We start from the raw sequence: 18013 nt of genomic DNA, 5'->3' as shown, positions 1-18013 counted from the left end.
TCAGTCTGAGACATCCACAAGCCGGATACTCAAATGAAACAAGTTTGGGATTTGATGTGGAAAAGATGAATTACGTGAGAAGTGAAACAATCTAGAGTAAGAAAAAGCCCAAAATGGAAGGGACGGGAACATTAATGAGTCTATTTTTGTGGAGAAATCCAATATTGGACACAGGGTGTTTGAAACAATCCTGAGACAGAACATTACTGTCCAGCTCAGGGACAGGGTTATACAGAGCAGCAGGAACAATGACTGAGTGCCAGAATGAACATGTTCAGTGCCCAATGGGGGCCCAGGATATCCTGTCCCAGTCACTAAAGTGGTCTTGGGTATTTACCCAGCATTCGCCGCGATGGAGAATGTGCCGAGCCCAGACTACAGGGGCCCAGTGCGCAGGCGCGAGAACTGGCGGTATTTGGAGCATGCGCGGTGCGTGTAATGGCGGAGCGGCTGTGGTGAAATGTGTTCCGCCAAACAGCTCCTACTCCGCGGGGCGGAGGGGAGTAACGGACCAGCGGGGAGCCGGGGAGGCTTCAGAAACAACTGGTGCCCGCCGGAAGCCCGGAATAACAACCGGAATATCGGCGGCTGCAGCCTCGAGGCTTTCTCCCGGTTACAGGCCCAGGTTAACGGCGGCCACCTTTGTACAGGAAGGCAGGGTCAGTCCTCCGCCATTTTGGTTCAGTGAGCAGCAAAGCGCATGCGCGGCCATCTTGGTAAAGTAAGAGCTGAGTTATTTTATTCTCACACCTCGGATTTCTCTCATTGTTCTGATCTCCAAAGTGTATCGTCCCAACCTGCTCAACCTGTCCTCATCAGAGAACCCCCTCCTCGCCGGAATCAACCTCTGAACAGCCTCCAATGTAAGTATATCCTTCCTTAAACACACAGTATTCCAGGTGTGGTCCCACCAATACCCTGTACACTTGGAGCAGGACTTCTCTGCTTTTTATTCTATCCCCCTGACAATAAAGGCCAACATTACATTTACCTTCCTGACTACTTCCTGAACCTGCAGACTGACTTTTTGTGTTTTATGCACAAACACCCTCAGGTCTCTCTGTCCTGTAGCACTTTGCAATTTTTCTCCATTTAAATTATAATTTGCTTTTTTATTATTTCTGCCAACGTGGATAACCTCACATTTTCCCATATTATACTCCATCTGACAAATTTTTGCCCACTCATTTACCCTGTCTATATCCCTTTGCAGATTTTTTGTGTCCTCAATTTGCTTTCCCACCCATCTTTGTATCATCAGCAAACTTGGCTATATTACACTTGGTTTTTTTATCCAAGTCATTAATATAGATTGTAAATAGTTGAGGACCTAGCACCGATTCCTGCGGCACCCCACTGGATACCATTTGCCAACCAGAAAAAGACCGATTTATCCCGACTCTCTGTTTTCTGTTAGTTAACCAATCCTCTATCTGTGCTAATATACTGCCCCCAACCCAGTGAGCTTTTATCTTGTGTAGTAATCTCTTATGTGCAATCTTATCAAATGCCTTCTGGAAATCCAAATACACCACATCCACTGGTTCCGCCTTATCCATCCTACTCATTACATCCTCAAAGAACTCCAGCAAATTTGTCAAACATGATTTCCCTTTCATGAAGCCATACTGACTCTGCTTGATTGAATCAAGCTTTTCCAAATGTCCCGCTACTGCTTCCTTAATAATGGTCTCCAGCACTTTCACAATGACAGATGTTAGGCTAACTGGTCTTTAGTTTCCTGCTTTTTGTCTGCCTCCTTTTTTAAATATAGGCGTTACATTTTTGGTTTTCCAATCTGTTGGGACTGCCCCAGAATCCAGGGAATTTTGGTAGATTACAACTAACGTGTCCACTATCTCTGCAGCCACTTCTCTTAAGATCCTACGATGTAAACCATCAGGGCAAGGTGACTTGTCTGCCTTTAGTCCCATTATTTTACCGAGTACTACTTCATTATGAATTGTTATTGTATTAAGTTCTTCCCTCACAAAAGCCCCTTGATTATACACTTCAGTATTACTCTCAGTGACCGAGTGTTTTACTCTAATTCAACTGATCTTGGATTGTTTCTGTCAGATATTAACTCCTGCACGGTCCCAGCAAACACTCCCACTCCCTCGTCCCTCCGATGTTGCTGCAGGATTGCTTTGTGAAGACGGGCTAATGGAGAGAAACACCCTGCACGGAATGATCCCAAATTGATCATCTCCAAGGGACAAGGCTTGCAGCTTTAATCATTCTCTGTCCTTTCCCCCCAGGCCCAGTTCCTTTGCTCAGATTCTGTTAAAAGTAAATTGGGAAAAGTGCACTTTGAATTTTACAGATTGAATTATTGCAGAGAGCTGCGCATGCGCAGTTCAGCCCCACCCCCTGTGTCATTCCCAGTGAGCAGAAGAGCACATGTGCCCTCCCCTCCCCCAGCACTGCCTGTGATCACCATTCACTCAGTGAGTGGAAGAAGATGGTTTAAAACAGCCGGGAATGGAGACACCGCGGCCCCGGGGTAAGGCAGCGAGCAGCAGCCTCCTCACAGCAGCACAGCGCATTGGGAGTATGTCCCGCAGATGGGCTCAGAGATCGGCATTGAGTCCGGGGGGAGTCGGGGGCTGTGTGTAAGGGGCAGAGTGGATCAAGAATCAGTGTCAGTGCGTGGTGTGAGTGGGGGAAGGGAGAGGCCATTCTCGGGCTGTGTTTCGACAACGTGTGTCCAGGGTAAGGGAGACAGAATGGGCAGAATCTGCTGTTTACAACCTGCTGCTTTCTATCCAAACCAGGAGTGAACGTTCCTGGTTTAGTTCCCTCGGGGGCTGTGTGTAAGGGCAGAGTGGATCAGGAACTAGTTCCGGAACAAGATGTGAGTGGGGGAAGCGAGAGGCCATTCTCGGGCTGTGTATGGACAGTGTAAGGTAACAGGGAAAGTAAATCACCTCGCTCTTTCCAATCATTGCTGCATTCTTTCCCCAAATCAGCAGTGAATGTTCCTGATTCAGTTCCAATCTCACTGTGTCTGTTGTTCTTGGGCAGTGAGCAGTGGAAACACAGCCTGACAGTGAGAATGTGGGGAGTTTCACAAAGTGCATCTATTGCAGGCACCAGGAGAGGAGTGTGGGAGAAGATATTTTAAAGACGGGTTATATTGTTTCGGTGAGCTGAGTTCTCCAGAAACGCGTTGCTGATGATCGAGAGATACATTGTCACTCCCTCAGATATATCGTATTCTCCCCGCATCCATATCTTAGAACTAATAATGTTCTCGTATTATTATTCTCAGAGCAAAATTCTTCAACCAGCCAGAACAAATGTGATCTTTTCTCCACCCAGAATACAAGGAACAGTGCAGGCAGCTCCTTCTCACACACAGTAAGTAGATTATCACTCACAGAGCGCAGAGACACAGAACTGGCCTCAATCCTATTGTCACAGACAGCAGAAGCTGTCAGTCCCACAGTGATCCGAAGTGGCAGAGTTACATTGTGAATCTTACAGCCACATGGAGCAGTAGAATCACATGCTGTTTCACCATTGAAACAGATCACACTGACAGGTACATTAAACACCAACACTCATTTGCCAGAAACTGGCAGGTGGAGAATAAAAGACAATCATCTATCAGAAAAAATGTCAAACAGAAAGTATAAACCACACTCGCATATCAGAAGCTGATGGGTACAGAGCAAAAGCCATATTCATGTTTCAGAATCTGACGGATTCAGTATTTAAATCCCCCGAACATACCAGAAGATGACAGGTGCAGAATAAAACCCACATTCCCGTACCACAGACTGACAGATACAGTATACAACACACACCCACATATATGAAAGTGACAGTAACAGAATAAAATCCCCACTTACATACCAGAGAGTGACAGGTAAAGTGTAAATCCCATGGGCACATATCGGAAAACTGAAAGGCAGTAAGTAAAATTGTTACTTACATCGCAGGAACTGATCGGGGCAGAGTAAAACTCACACACACATCTGAACAATGACATGGAGAACGCAAAATCTTCACTCACATATCAGAGAAATACAGGTTAAAAATTAACATTGATTCTCACGTTCACATACCAGAGACTAGCCGATACAGAGTAAATTCCACAGTCACACAGCAGGAACCGATAGGAACAGTCTAAAACACACAATCAAGTAGCAGGAACAAATAGGTACAGTCCAACATAGAAGAAACTGAGAAGCACAGATTGAACCTCAACATACACCAAAATCTGACAGTTACAGAAAAATACACACACTTGCATATCAGAGACTGAGAAATACGGTATAAAACCCATACTCACATATCAGAGACTGAGAGATACAGTATAAAACCCATACTCACATATCAGAGACTGAGAGATACAGTATAAAACCCACACTCACATATCAGAGACTGAGAGATACAGTATAAAACCCACACTCACATATCAGAGACTGAGAGATATAGTATAAAACCCATACTCACATATCAGAGACTGAGTGATACAGTATAAAACCCATACTCACATATCAGAGACTGAGAGATACAGTATAAAACCCATACTCACATATCAGAGACTGAGAGATACAGTATAAAACCCATACTCATATCAGAGACTGAGAGATATAGTATAAAACCCATACTCACATATCAGAGACTGAGAGATACGGTATAAAACCCATACTCACATATCAGAGACTGAGTGATACAGTATAAAACCCACACTCACATATCAGAGACTGACATATTACAATCCATATTCCCATAACATAAATTGACATAGTGACATGCCCACACTCACGAGCCAGTAATTGACAGGTACAGGGTAAAGATCTCTCTTTCATTACAGAAACTGACAGGTACAAAGGAAAGTCCACTCACAATTAAGCAGAAACTGGCAGTTATAGAGTAAGGCCCACAATCACATGTCAGAACTTGACAGATACAGCCTAAAACCCAGACTCCCATAACAGAAATGGAGATACAGAGAAAGGCCCACACTCACATAGCAGAGACAGATAGATACAGAGTAAAACTCAGACTCATTTACCAGAGACCGACAGATTCAGCAGAAAACTCACCTCCATAACAAAAATTGATAGTTAGAAAATAAAACGAATACTCTATCAGGAATTGGGGGTACACAGTAAAACAATACTAACATACTGGAGAATGCCGGGTATGGAGTAGAGCGCACATTCACATAACAGAGATGGACAGATACAGCACAGAACACACTCACACACCAGGAATGGAAAGATACATAGAAACATAGAAAATAGGTGCAGGAGCAGGCCATTCGGCCCTTCGAGCCTGCACTGCAATTCAGTATGATCATGGCTGATCATGCAACTTCAGTACCCCACTCCCGCTTTCTCTCCCTATCCCTTGATCCCCTTAGCCGTAAAGACCACATCTAACGCCCTCTTGAATATATCCAACGAACTGGACTCCACAACTTTCTGTGGTAGAGAATTGCACAGATTTACCACTCTCTGGGTGAAAAAGTTTCTCCTCATTTCAGTCCTATAAGGCTTATCCCTTATCCTTAGATTGTGACCCCAGGTTCTAGACTTCCCCAACATCGGGAACATTCTTCCTGCATCTAACCTGTCCACTCCCGTCATAATGTTACATGTTTCTATGAGATCCCCTCTCATTCTTCTAAATTCCAGTGAGTATAAGCCTAGCTGATCCAGTCTTTCTTCATATGTCAGTCCTGCCATCACGGGAATCAGTCTGGTGAACCTTTGCTGCACTCCCTCAATAGCAAGCACGTCCTTGCTCAGATTAAGAGACCAAAACTGCACAGAATACTCAAGGTGTGGTCTCACCAAGGCCCTATACAATTGCAGTACGACCTCCCTGCTCCTATACTCAAATCCTCTCGCTATGAATGCCAGCATGCTATTTGCTTTCTTTACTGCCTGCCGTACCTGCATGCCTACCTTCAGTGACTGATGTACCATGACACCCAGGTCTCTTTGCACCTCCCACTTTACTAACCTATCAACATTCAGATAATAATCTGCCTTCCTGTTTTTGCCACCAAAGTGAATAACCTCACATTTATACACACTATACTGCATCTGCCATGCATTTGTCCACTCACCTAACCTATCCAAGTCACCCTGCATCCTCTTAGCACCTCCTCACAGTTCACACTGCCATCCAGCTTTGTGTCATCTGCAAACTTGGAGATATTACACTCAATTCCTTCATCTAAATCATTGATGTATATTGCAAATAGCTGGGATCCCAGCACTGAACCTTGCGGCACCCCACTAGTCACTGCCTGCCATTCTGAAAAGGACCTGTTTATTCCCACACTTTGCTTCCTGGCTGCCAACCGGTTCTCCCACCACGTCAATACATTACCCCCAATACTATGGGCCCAAGACTCCACACGATAAAAAACGGTCACCCCTCCAAGCTGGGCGCCCGTTTTTCGCGCCAAAAACGGCGCCGGAAAAAAACTCGCGATTCTGGAGAGCCCTGCAGCTCCTTGTCTGCTTGGCGCGGCGCCCAGGGGGGCGGAGCCTACACTCGCACCGATTTTGTAAGTGGGAGGGGGCGGGTACTATTTAAATTATTTATTTTCCTGCCGGCAACGCTGCGCGTGCGCGTTGGAGCGTTCGCACATGCTCAGTGTGAAGGAAACATTGGCACTCGGCCATTTTTGTAGTTCTTTGTAGCTGTTTAGTTTTTGAACATTGTTTAATAAAACCACATTGCCATCAGCACTGAGAAGGCTGCAGGAAGCCTCAGAAAGTTGAGGCAGCCGTTTCCCGACAACATCCCCCTTTTGCCGTTGGGAAATGGCTCCTCAATTTTTGTGGCTTCCTGCAGCCTTCTGTCTCCTTTCCTCCCTCCCTCCCTCCCGCCATCTGGAAAGGCTTTGTTCCCCCCCCCCGCGTTCAGTCGCTCGGTTCACTCCCGCCCGCCCACCTTCGGGAACGGCTGCCTCATTTTGTGAGGCTTGCTGCAGCATTCTCCCTGGCTGAAGAACTTTCACACAGATAGGAAGATGGTTTATTTAATCTCTTCTTTGCTTATAAATGTTTATTCAGGTTGGATTTATTTGTATAATATTTGTATAAAAAAAATAAGGATTGATTGTAGAATTTACTGACTTCCCTCTCCCCCCACCTCGTTCTGGGCGCCTAATTTGAAATCTGCGCCTGATTTTTTAATGTGCAGAACAGGTTTTTTCAGTTCTACAAAAATCTTCACTTGCTCCATTCTGAGTTAGTTTGGAGCACGTTTTCACTGTGGAAACTTTCAAATCAGGCGTCAGTGGCCGGACACGCCCCCTTTGGAAGAAAAAGTTCTGTTCCAAAGTGGAACTGTTCTACCTGACTAGAACTGCAGAAAAAAAAATGTGGACATTAAATTTGCACACTAATCTCTTGTGTGGGATCTTGTCAGAAGCCTTTTGAAATTCCAAATACACCACATCCACTGGTTCTCCCTTGTCCACTCTACTAGTTACATCCTCAAAAACCTCTAGAAGATTTGTCAAGCATGATTTCCCTTTCATAAATCCATGCTGACTTGGACCGATCCTGTCACTGCTTTCCAAATGCTCTGCTATTACATCTTTAATAATTGATTCCAGCATTTTCCCCACCACCGATGTCAGGCCAACTTTCAAATTATAATTCCCTGTTTTCTCTCTCTCTCCTTTTTAAAAAGTGGGGTTACATTAGCGACCCTCCAATCCATAGGTACTGATCCAGAGTCAATGGAATTCTGGAAAATGATCACCAATGCATCTACTATTTCTAGGGCCACTTTTTTAACTGCTCTGGGATGCAGACTATCAGGCCTTGGAGATTTATTGGACTTCAGTCCCATCAGTTTCCCTCCAACCATTTCCTGACTAATAAGGATTTCCCTCAGTTCCTCCTTCCCGCTAGACCCTCGGTCCCCTAGTATTTTTGGGAGGTTATTCGTGTCTTCCTTAGTGAAGACAGAACCAAACTATTTGTTCAATTGGTCTGCCATTTCCTTGTTCCCCATTATGAATTCACCTGATACTGACTGCAAGGTGCCGACATTAGACTTCACTAATCTTTTTCTCTTCACATATCTATAAAAGCTTTTGCAGTCAGTTTTTTATGTTCCCTGCAAGCTTACTCTCATATTCTATTTTCCCCCTCCTAATTACACCCTTAGTCCTCCTCTGCTGAATTCTAAATTTCTCCCAGTCCTCAGGTTTGCTGCTTTTTCAGACCAATTTATATGCCTCTTCCTTGGATTTCACACTGTCGCTAATTTGCCTTGTGAGCCACGGTTGAGCCACCTTTCCTGTTTTATTTTTCCGCCAGACAGGAATGTACAATAGTTGTAATTCATCCATGTGATCTTTAAATGTCTGCCATTGCCTATCCACCATCAACCCTTTAAGTATCATTCGCCAGTTTATCCTAGCCAAATCACGTCTCATACCATTGAAGTTTCCTTTAAGTTCAGGACCCTAGTCTCTGAGTTAACTGTGTTGCTCTCCATCTTAATGAAGAATTCTATCATATTATGGTCACTTTTCCCCAAGGGGCCATGCAAGACCAGATTGCTAATTAATCCTCTCTCGTTACACAAGACCCAGTCTAGGATGGCCTGCTCTCCAGTTGGTTCCTCGACATATTGGTTTAGAAAACCATCCCTTATACACTCCAGAAAATCCTCCTCCACAGTATTGCTACAAGTTTGGTTAGCCCAATCAATATGCAGGTTGTCACCCATGATAACTGCTGTACCCTTATTGCACGCATCCCTAATTTCCTGTTTGATACCATGCCCAACCTCCCTACTACTGTTTGATGGTCTGTACACAACCCCAACTAACGTTTTCTGCCCTTCGATGTTTCGCAGCTCTACCCATGTAGATTCCACATTATCCCAGCCAATGTCCTTCCTTACTGTTGCATTAACCTCCATTTTAACCATTAACACTACACCACCTCCTTTTCCTTTCTGGCTATCCTTCCTGAATATTGAATACCACTGGATGTTATGTTCCCAGCCTTGGTTACCCTGGAGCCCAATTACATCATATCCATTAACAGCTTTCTGTGCAGTTAATTTGTCCACCTTATTACGAATGCTTCTCGCTTTGAGACTCAGAGCCTTCAGGCTTGTTTTTTTTAAACACTCTTTGTCCTTTTAGAATTATGTTGTAATGTGGCCCTTTTTGTTACAGAATGAAACCCACAGGCAATGACCAGAAATTGACAGATACAGGATAAAATCCATGCTTTCGTGTCAGAAACTAACATAGAGAGTAAAACCCTCATCCACATACCAGAGATGGACAGATATAGAGTCAAATCCACACTCCCATACCAGACACCCACTATATAAGAAAATAAGAACATAAGAAATAGGAGCAGGAGTGGGCCATATGGTCCCTCGAGCCTGCTCCACCGTTTAATACGATCATGGCTGATCCGATCATGGACTCAGGTCCACTTCCCTGCCCGTTTCCCATAACCCTGTATTCCTTTATCGGTTAAGACACTCTCTATCTCTGTCTTAAATATATTCAATGTCCCAGCTTCCACAGCTCTCTGAGGCAGCGAATTCCACAGGTTTATAACCCTCTGTGAGAAGAAATTCCTCCTCACCTCAGTTTTAAATGGGGTGCCCCTTATTCTAATATTATGCCCCCTAGTTCTAGTCTCCCCCGATCAGTGAAAACATCCTCTCTGCTACCACCTTGTCAAGCTGCCTCATTATCTTATACGTTTCGATAAATCACCTCTCATTCATTCTTCTGAATTCAATGAGTAGAGGCCCAACCTCCTCAACCTTTTGTCATAAGTCAACCCCTCATCTCAACCAAGTGAACCTTCTCTCAACTTCCTCCAAAGCAAGTGTATCCTTTCATTAATATGGAAACCAAAACTGCACGCAGTATTCCAGGTGTGGCCTCACCAATACCCTGTATAACTGTAGCAAGACCTCCCTGCTCTTATACTTCAACCCCTTTGCAAAAAAGGCCAAGATTGCATTGGCCTTCCTGATCACTTGCTGCACCTGCATACTAACCTTTTGTGTTTCATGCACAAGTACCCCCAAGTCCGTCAGTACTGCAGCACTTTGCAATCTTTCTCCATTCAAATAATAACTTGTTCTTTGATTTTTTTCTGCCACAGTGCATCACTTCACACTTTCCAACATTACACTCCATCTGCCAAATTTTTGCCACTCACTTAGCCTGTCTGTGTCCTTTTGCAGATTACGTGTGTCCTCCTCACACATTGCTTTTCCTCCCATCTTTGTATTGCCAGCAAACTTGGCTACGTTACACTCGGTCCCTTCTTCCAAGTCGTTAATATAGATTGTAAATAGTTGGGGTCCCAACACTGATCCCTGCGGCACCCCACTAGTTACTGATTGCCAACCGGAAAATGAACCATATTTCCTGACTCTCTGTTTTCTGTTAGTTAGCCAATCCTCTATCCATGCTAATATATTACCCCCAGCCCCGTGTACTTTTATCTTGTACAGTAACCTTTTATGTGGAACCTTGTCAAATGCCTTCTGGGAGTCCAAATACACCACACCCACTTTATCCACCCTGTTCATTACATGCTCAAAGAATTAACTTCCCCTTCATAAATCCATGCTGACTGCCTGACCGAATTATGCTTTTCCAAATGTTGTGCTACTGCTTCTTTAAGAATGAACTCTTCAACATTTTCCAAACCACAGATGTTAGTCTAACTGGTCTTTAATTTCCTGTTTTTTGTCTGCCTCCTTTTTAACCGAGTGTGGCTCTCAGTCCCCGGGCAACACCGGGTGCAGCTCTCAGTCCCCGGGCAACACCGAGTGTGGCTCTCAGTCCCCGGGCAACACCGGGTGCAGCTCTCAGTCCCCGGGCAACACCGAGTAGGCTCTCAGTCCCCGGGCAACACCGGGTGCAGCTCTCAGTCCCCGGGCAACACCGAGTGTGACTCTCAGTCCCCGGGCAACACCGGGTGCAGCTCTCAGTCCCCGGGCAACACCGAGTGTGGCTCTCAGTCCCCGGGCAACACCGGGTGCAGCTCTCAGTCCCCGGGCAACACCGAGTGTGGCTCTCAGTCCCCGGGCAACACCGGGTGCAGCTCTCAGTCCCCGGGCAACACCGAGTGTGGCTCTCAGTCCCCGGGCAACACCGGGTGCAGCTCTCAGTCCCCGGGCAACACCGAGCGCGTCTCACGGGCTCTGAGCAACACCGAGCGCGGCTCACGGGCGCTGGGCAACGCCGAGCGCGGCTGTCGGGGCCCTGGGCCACACCGAGCGCGGCTGTCGGGGCCCCGGGCAACGGCGAGCGCGGCTCACGGGCCCCGGGCAACACCGAGTGCGGCTGTCGGGGCCCCGGGCCACACCGAGCGCGGCTGTCGGGGCCCCGGGCAATGGCGAGCGTGGCTGTCGGGGCCCCGGGCAACGCCGAGCGTGGCTGTCGGGGCCCCGGGCAACACCGAGCGCGGCTCACGGGCCCCGGGCAACACCGAGCGCGGCTGTCGTGCCCTGAGTCGGATACACTGGGCCCGGCACCAGAAACCCCCGGGGGCAGCCCCTCCCCCACACCAGGAAAACAACAACTTACATTTATACAGCAGGCCCAGCAATTCCCAGCCGCTCTGTATCAGTGGGCACTGGATGTCGAAGTCACTCACTGGTCTCCTGTGTTGGTCTGTTTGTTGCATCAGTTTGAGCTGGATGGAGAGGGGGTAGAAGTTGCTGGGTTTCTCCTCCAGTAATTCTGGGCCCAGTGGGACCAACAATTGCCCATGTGGGCCTGTCGAGGGAGGTGGGTTCCCTTCCCTGAAGGACAGTACTGACCCAGATGTGTTTTTACGACAATCCGGCAGCTTTCATGGTCACTTTTTTCTCGTGCCGGCCCCACAAATGACCAGACTCATTAAGCTCAATTTCACAACCTGCCTTTGTGTTTTTGTGGGTTCTCTCTCACACTCATGTTTCCTGTTTGAAATTCACTTTACAGGGTGTTAAATGGGGAGGATTTGTAGACTGGAAGCTCAAACCAAACATCACCTCAAGATCTGACGGTCACTCGATATATCGGGACTGGAATATCATCAGCTTTTGACCATGGAAGCAGAAGGCACCGTTCACAGTGGGGAGAAATGGTACACGTGCTCTGTGTGTGGACAAGGCTTCAGCCAATCGTCCAAACTGGAGAGACACAAGTGCAGTCACACTGGGGAGAAACCGTGTAAATGTGGGGCTTGTGGGAAACGATTCAACTACCCGTCCCAGCTGGAAACACATCGGCGAGGTCACACTGGGGAGAGGCCGTTCACCTGCTCCGACTGTGGGAAGAGATTCACTCGGTCATCCGACCTGCTGAGACATCAACGAGTTCACACTGGGGAGAGGCCGTTCACCTGCTCCGACTGTGGGATGGGATTCACTCGGTCATCCGACCTGCTGACACACCAGCGAGTTCACACGAGGGAGAGGCCGTTCACTTGCTCTAAGTGTGGGAAGGGATTCTCTCTGTCAGGCAACCTGCTGAGACACCAGCGAGTTCACAAGTGACCGCAGGGGTTGGATTCTGGTGTTATTGCTGCTGGTAATCACATCCTGGACTGCATCGTGTTCATTCTGACAGTTGGGGTTTATAAATCCTGCAACGCTGATGGTAATAACTCCTGTAACTGGAAAGAGGTATAATATTTGGGATATGGACACATAAATTAGTTTTGCTTTCAACACATTGCTGTGGATTTTTGTCTTTCCCACCTGAGTGTATAGCATCACCTGGCTGGAGCTGAGAAAGGACAATCTGTGGGGAGGATCTTACAGGGGGAACAGAACTTCAACCTGGACAGAGTCCTTCAGGGCCACACAGAGATCACCTCATTCTTCTGAACTCCAATGTGTATAGGCTCAACCTATCGTCATAAGTCAATCCGCTCATCTCCGGAATCAACTCTGGAATCTGCAGCAGACATGAGCAAGGACCTGAGGCTTATTAAATGACACATATTTCTTTACAGACAAGGTTACACTGGGAGAAATGTTCAGTTAGAACATGAGAACATCAGAAATAGGAGCAGGAGTAGGCCATTTGACCCCTCGGGCCTGCTCCGCCATTCAATAAGATCATGGCTGATCTGATCATGGACTCAGTTCCACTTCCCTGCCCACTCCCCATAACCCTTTACTCACTTATCACTCAAAAATCTTTTTAATCTCCGCCTGAAAAATATTCAAAGACCCAGCCTCCACAGCTCTCCTGGGCAGAGAATTCCATGGATTTACAACCCTCAGAGAAGAAATTCCGCATCTCAGTTTTAATTGGGTGGCCCATTATTCTAAGACTATGTCCCCTAGTTTTAGTTTCCCGTGTAAGTGGAAATATCCTCTCTGCATCCACCTATCAAGCCCCCTCATTATCTTATGTTTCGATAAAATCATCTCTCATTCTTCTAAACTCCAATGTGTTTAGGCCCAACCTACGCCAGCTATCTCTAAAAGTAAATCCCCTCATCTCCGGAATCAACCGAGTGAACCTTCTCTGAACTGCCTCCAATGCAGGTATATCCTTTCTTAAATACGGAGACCAAAATACGGAGTCCATTACAGGCAAAATGCCAATCAAACCAGCAGCACACTGGCACCTTAACAGTGTCTCATTGGCCTACAGGCTTTTCTTAAATAGATTTGCTGAGTGGATATAAACTTAAACCAGGTTTGCAGGCATGATGCTCTATTCACATATTGAGGGTAGAAGAGATGCTGTGGGGTACATGCTAAGTCCAGTAGCTGAAAGTGATTAACAGACTGGGTTTTGTGTTTACTGATCCCGGGCGTGTTACCAACACCAGCAAAATGGAAGCCCATGGAATAACGGGGACAGTGGCAGCATGGATATAAAAGTGGCTAAGTGATACACACAGAGTAGTGGTGAATGGTTGTTTTTCAGACTGGAGGAAGTGGTGTTCCCCAGGGGTCGGTATTGGGGCCACTGCTTTTTTTAATCTATATTCATGACCTAGACTTGGGTGTACAGGGCACAATTTCCAAATCTACAGCTCACACAAAACTTGGAAGTACAGTGAACAGTGAGGAGGATGGTGATAGACTTCAGAAAGACATAGACAGGCTGGTGGAATGGGCAGACGTGGCAGATGAAACTTAACGTAGAAAAGTTTAAAAGTGATACATTTTGGGAGGAAGAAAGAGGAGAGGAAATATAAACTAAAGGGTACAATTGTAAAGGGGTGCGTGAACAGAGAGACCCAGGAGTATATGTGTACACCAATCACTGAAGGTGGCAGCACAGGTTGAGAAAGTGGTTACAAAGACTTAAGGGGCCCTAGGCTTCATGAATAGAGGTATAGAGTACAGAAGTGTGGATATTATGTTGAACCCACGTAAAACTCTGATTCGGCCTCAACTGGAGTATTGTGTCCAGTTCTGGGTCATCATCATCATCATAGGCAGTCCCTCGGATCGAGGAAGACATGTTTCCACTCTAAAAATGAGTCCTTAGGTGGCTGAACAGTCCAATACGAAGCCACAGTCCCTGTCACAGGTGGGACAGATAGTCGTTGAGGGAAGGTATGGGTGGGACAGGTTTGCCGCACGCTCTTTCTGATGCCTGCGGTTGATTTCTGCACGCTCTCAGCGATGAGACTCCCGGATGCTCTTCCTCCACTTAGGAAGGTCTTTGGCCAGGGGCTCCCAGCTGTCACTGGGGATGTTGCACTTTATCAGGGAGGCTTTGAGCGTGTCCTTGTAATGTTTCCTCTGGCACATCTTTGGCTCGTTTGCTGTGAAGGAGTTCTGAGTAGAGTGCTTGCTTTGGGAATCTCGTGTCTGGCATGCGAACAATGTGGCTTGCCCAGCGGAGCTGATCAAATGTGGTCCGTGCTTCACTGTTGGGGATGTTGGCCTGGTCGACGACACAAACGTTGGTGCATCTGTCCTCCCAGGGAATTTGCAGGATCTTGCGGAGACCTCGTTGGTGGTATTTCCCCAGCAACTTGAGGTGTCAACTGTACATAGTCCATGTCTCTGAGGGTGGGTATTACTACAGCCCTGTAGACCATGAGCTTAGTGGTAGATTTGAGGGCGTGGTCTTCAAACACTCTTTTCATCAAGGGATGAGGGACTTCAGTTATGTGGATAGTCTGGAGAAGTTGGGGTTGTTCTCAGAACAGAGAAGATTGAGAGGAGATTTGACAGAGGTGTTCAAAATCATGAGGGGTCTGGACAGAGTAGATAGAGTGGGATTAGTAGAAGCACTTGCAGATAGCCGGCATGGGCTCGACGGGCCAAATGGTCTCCTTCCATGTTGTAACCAGTCTCTGATTCTAAGATGATGAAAAATGTGTTGCCCAGAATGTCCATCTCCCGGGTACTGGGATCCAGTTGGGAACAGAGATTCTGAAGCCCCGCCCACTCTCTATTCCTGAACCAAGATGGCCGCGCACGCGTCCTGATCCCGCTCTGTGCAAGATGGCCGCCAGTGACCCTGCTCCCCCGGGCCTGTCACCACGGGGCCTGTGGGCACGAATTCGGGGCCTGAGATTTATTCTGTATCTAAGCCGTGCTGTACCTGCTCTGGTAGTGTTCGATGGGACATTGTAGAGGAAACGTTTTGATACACACGATAAATGACGGACAGGTAAAGACCATCGGTCCATCAAGCCTGTCCCACACAATTGCGATATATCACAGCGTTTCCATTCCACTCCACCCGAATCCATGTGATCTCCTGGGAGAGGCAAAAATACAGATTTTAAAAAAAACTAGGACAATTTGGGAAAATAAAATCTGGGAAATTCAGCTCCGACCCATCGAAGTGATGGAAACTAGTCCAGGAGATCACTCTGGCCATTAAACTCCCTGCAGTACCTACCTTCTGTAAGTGTTAATCTCCGCCGCAGCCAGAAACAAATCCAGCTATTACTTGAAGGAATTCAGTGAGTCTGCATCCACCACATGAGAGGACAGCTTGTTCCAGAGGTCTACTGTTCTCTGGGAAAAGAACCACCTCCTGATGTCTAACCTAGATCTAGCCTTGTACAACTGAAATTTGTGTCCCTGGTCCTGCCTAACATACTTAATTGAAATAAACGGTCAGCTGGAACACTCTCTTTCACCTTCATTATCTAATAAACCGCAATCATATCGCCCGAAGTCTACGCTGCTCTAAGGTAAAGAGTCCCAACTCTTTTAACCTATCTTGGTAACGAAGATGCTTTAGACTTGGAATTAGTCTAGTGACCCTTTCCAGAACCTCTATCACCCACCATGTGAGGAGACCAAAACTGGACACAGTATTCCAAGTGTGGCCTGACTAAGGTCTTGTACTCGGACAAAACAGTACTCCTAGTCTTATACTCAATTGTCCTATGGATACACCCCAACACCCTATTTGCTCTAACTGTCACTGCACTGCATTGCTCGTGTACCTTTAAGGATGTATTCACTAGAATGTCGAAATCTCTTTCTATCTCCACCATCTTTTTAATGCCTTTCCCTGGAGGGTGAATGAATGTTGAGCATTTGCCCTTCCAACATGAATAACACTGAACTTTTCTAAGTTACACATCATTTTCCAGTCATGAGGCCAGTCTCCCAACACATTAAGATATGCCTGAATCAGACGAGCCTCTTCTACAGTTCGAGCACTTGCACAGATCTTGGTATCATTTCAAAATTTGCAAATTGTGCCCCTAAACCCAAAATCCTGATCATTAATAAAAATAGTAAAATGAAATATCCCAACACTGATCCCTGCAGGACACCACTGGTGACCGGTACCAAACAGATCCAAATCCATCTATAACTGCTCTTTACCTACATCCTGCCAGACAGTTCTGTATCCAGCTCAATATATTTCACTAATACCAGAGGCTCCGATCTTATAGAGAAGCCTCTTGTGCGGTACCTTGTCAAAAGGTTTTTGGAAATCTAAGTAGATAATGTCTACTGGGCTTCCCTCATCCACCAACTTTGTAACTTCTTCAAAAAATACAATTAGAGTTGTGAGACATGAACTCTTTATTATGGGTTGTGGAGTTCCTAATATGTCCCTCCCTATCCAAGTATTCATATATTGCACCCCCTATGATTCTTTCAAGCATCTTACCTCTTACGGATGTTAAACTGATGGGCCTCTGGTTACCCGGGTCTGCCTTGTCACATTTTTATTAAAATGGGGACTTCATTAGCATCCTTCCAATCTGTAGGAACTATTTCACAGTGAGCTATTAAACATACACGCCAGGGGCTCGCACAACACAAGTCCCATCGCCCAGAGGACCCTCACACAGCACATGTCCCATCGTCCAGAGGACCGTCACACAGCACATGTCCCATCTCCTGGAGTGGCTCACACAGCACATGTCCCATCGCCCGGAGGACCCTCACGCAGCACATGTCCCATCTCCCGGAGGAGCCTCACACAGCACATGTCCCATCTCCTGGAGGGGCTCACTTCGCAAATGTCCCATCTCCCGGAGGACCCTCACACAGCACATGTCCCATCTCCCGGAAGTCCCTCACACAGCACATGTCCCATCTCGCGGAGAACCCTCACACAGCACATGTCCCATCTCGCGGAGGACCCTCACACAGCACATGTGCCATCGCCCAGAGGACCCTCACACAGCACATGTCCCATCTCCCGGAGGACCCTCACACAGCACATGTCCCATCTCGCTGAGAACCCTCACACAGCACATGTCCCATCTCCCGGAGGACCCTCACACAGCACATGTCCCATCTCCCGGAGGACCCTCACACAGCACATGTCCCATTCCCGGAGGACCCTCACACAGCACATGTCCCATCTCCCGGAGGACCCTCACGCAGCACATGTCCCATCTCCCGGAGGACCCTCATACAGCACATGTCCCATCTCCCGGAGGGGCTCACTTCGCAAATGTCCCATCTCCCGGAGGACCCCCACACAGCACATGTCCCATCTCGCAGAGAACCCTCACACAGCACATGTCCCATCTCGCGGAGGACCCTTGGATTGATATCCTCCAGTCTGGCTGCTCTA

At 47.0% G+C, this 18013-nt stretch overlaps 1 protein-coding gene across 1 annotated transcript; it reads left to right on the top strand.

Moving 5' to 3' along the window:
* The first annotated feature begins 445 nt into the window (after nt 1-445).
* LOC139249576 (zinc finger protein 239-like) lies at nt 446-16131 on the top strand. The gene is made up of 3 exons (XM_070872522.1): nt 446-863; nt 3275-3363; nt 11972-16131. The coding sequence occupies exon 3, from the start codon at nt 12079-12081 to the stop codon at nt 12526-12528; it is 450 nt and encodes a 149-aa protein (XP_070728623.1). The 5' UTR covers nt 446-863; nt 3275-3363; nt 11972-12078; the 3' UTR covers nt 12529-16131.
* Nucleotides 16132-18013: the final 1882 nt, after the last annotated feature.

The sequence above is a fragment of the Pristiophorus japonicus genome, unplaced genomic scaffold (assembly GCF_044704955.1).
Source record: "Pristiophorus japonicus isolate sPriJap1 unplaced genomic scaffold, sPriJap1.hap1 HAP1_SCAFFOLD_327, whole genome shotgun sequence".
Classification (NCBI taxonomy): Eukaryota; Metazoa; Chordata; class Chondrichthyes; family Pristiophoridae; genus Pristiophorus; species Pristiophorus japonicus.
This window is presented reverse-complemented; position numbering and strand designations above follow the sequence as displayed.

Bases quoted from the DNA above. Each gene is read 5' to 3' on its own strand.
- LOC139249576 (XM_070872522.1), top strand. From the start codon at position 12,079: ATGGAAGCAGAAGGCACCGTTCACAGTGGGGAGAAATGGTACACGTGC.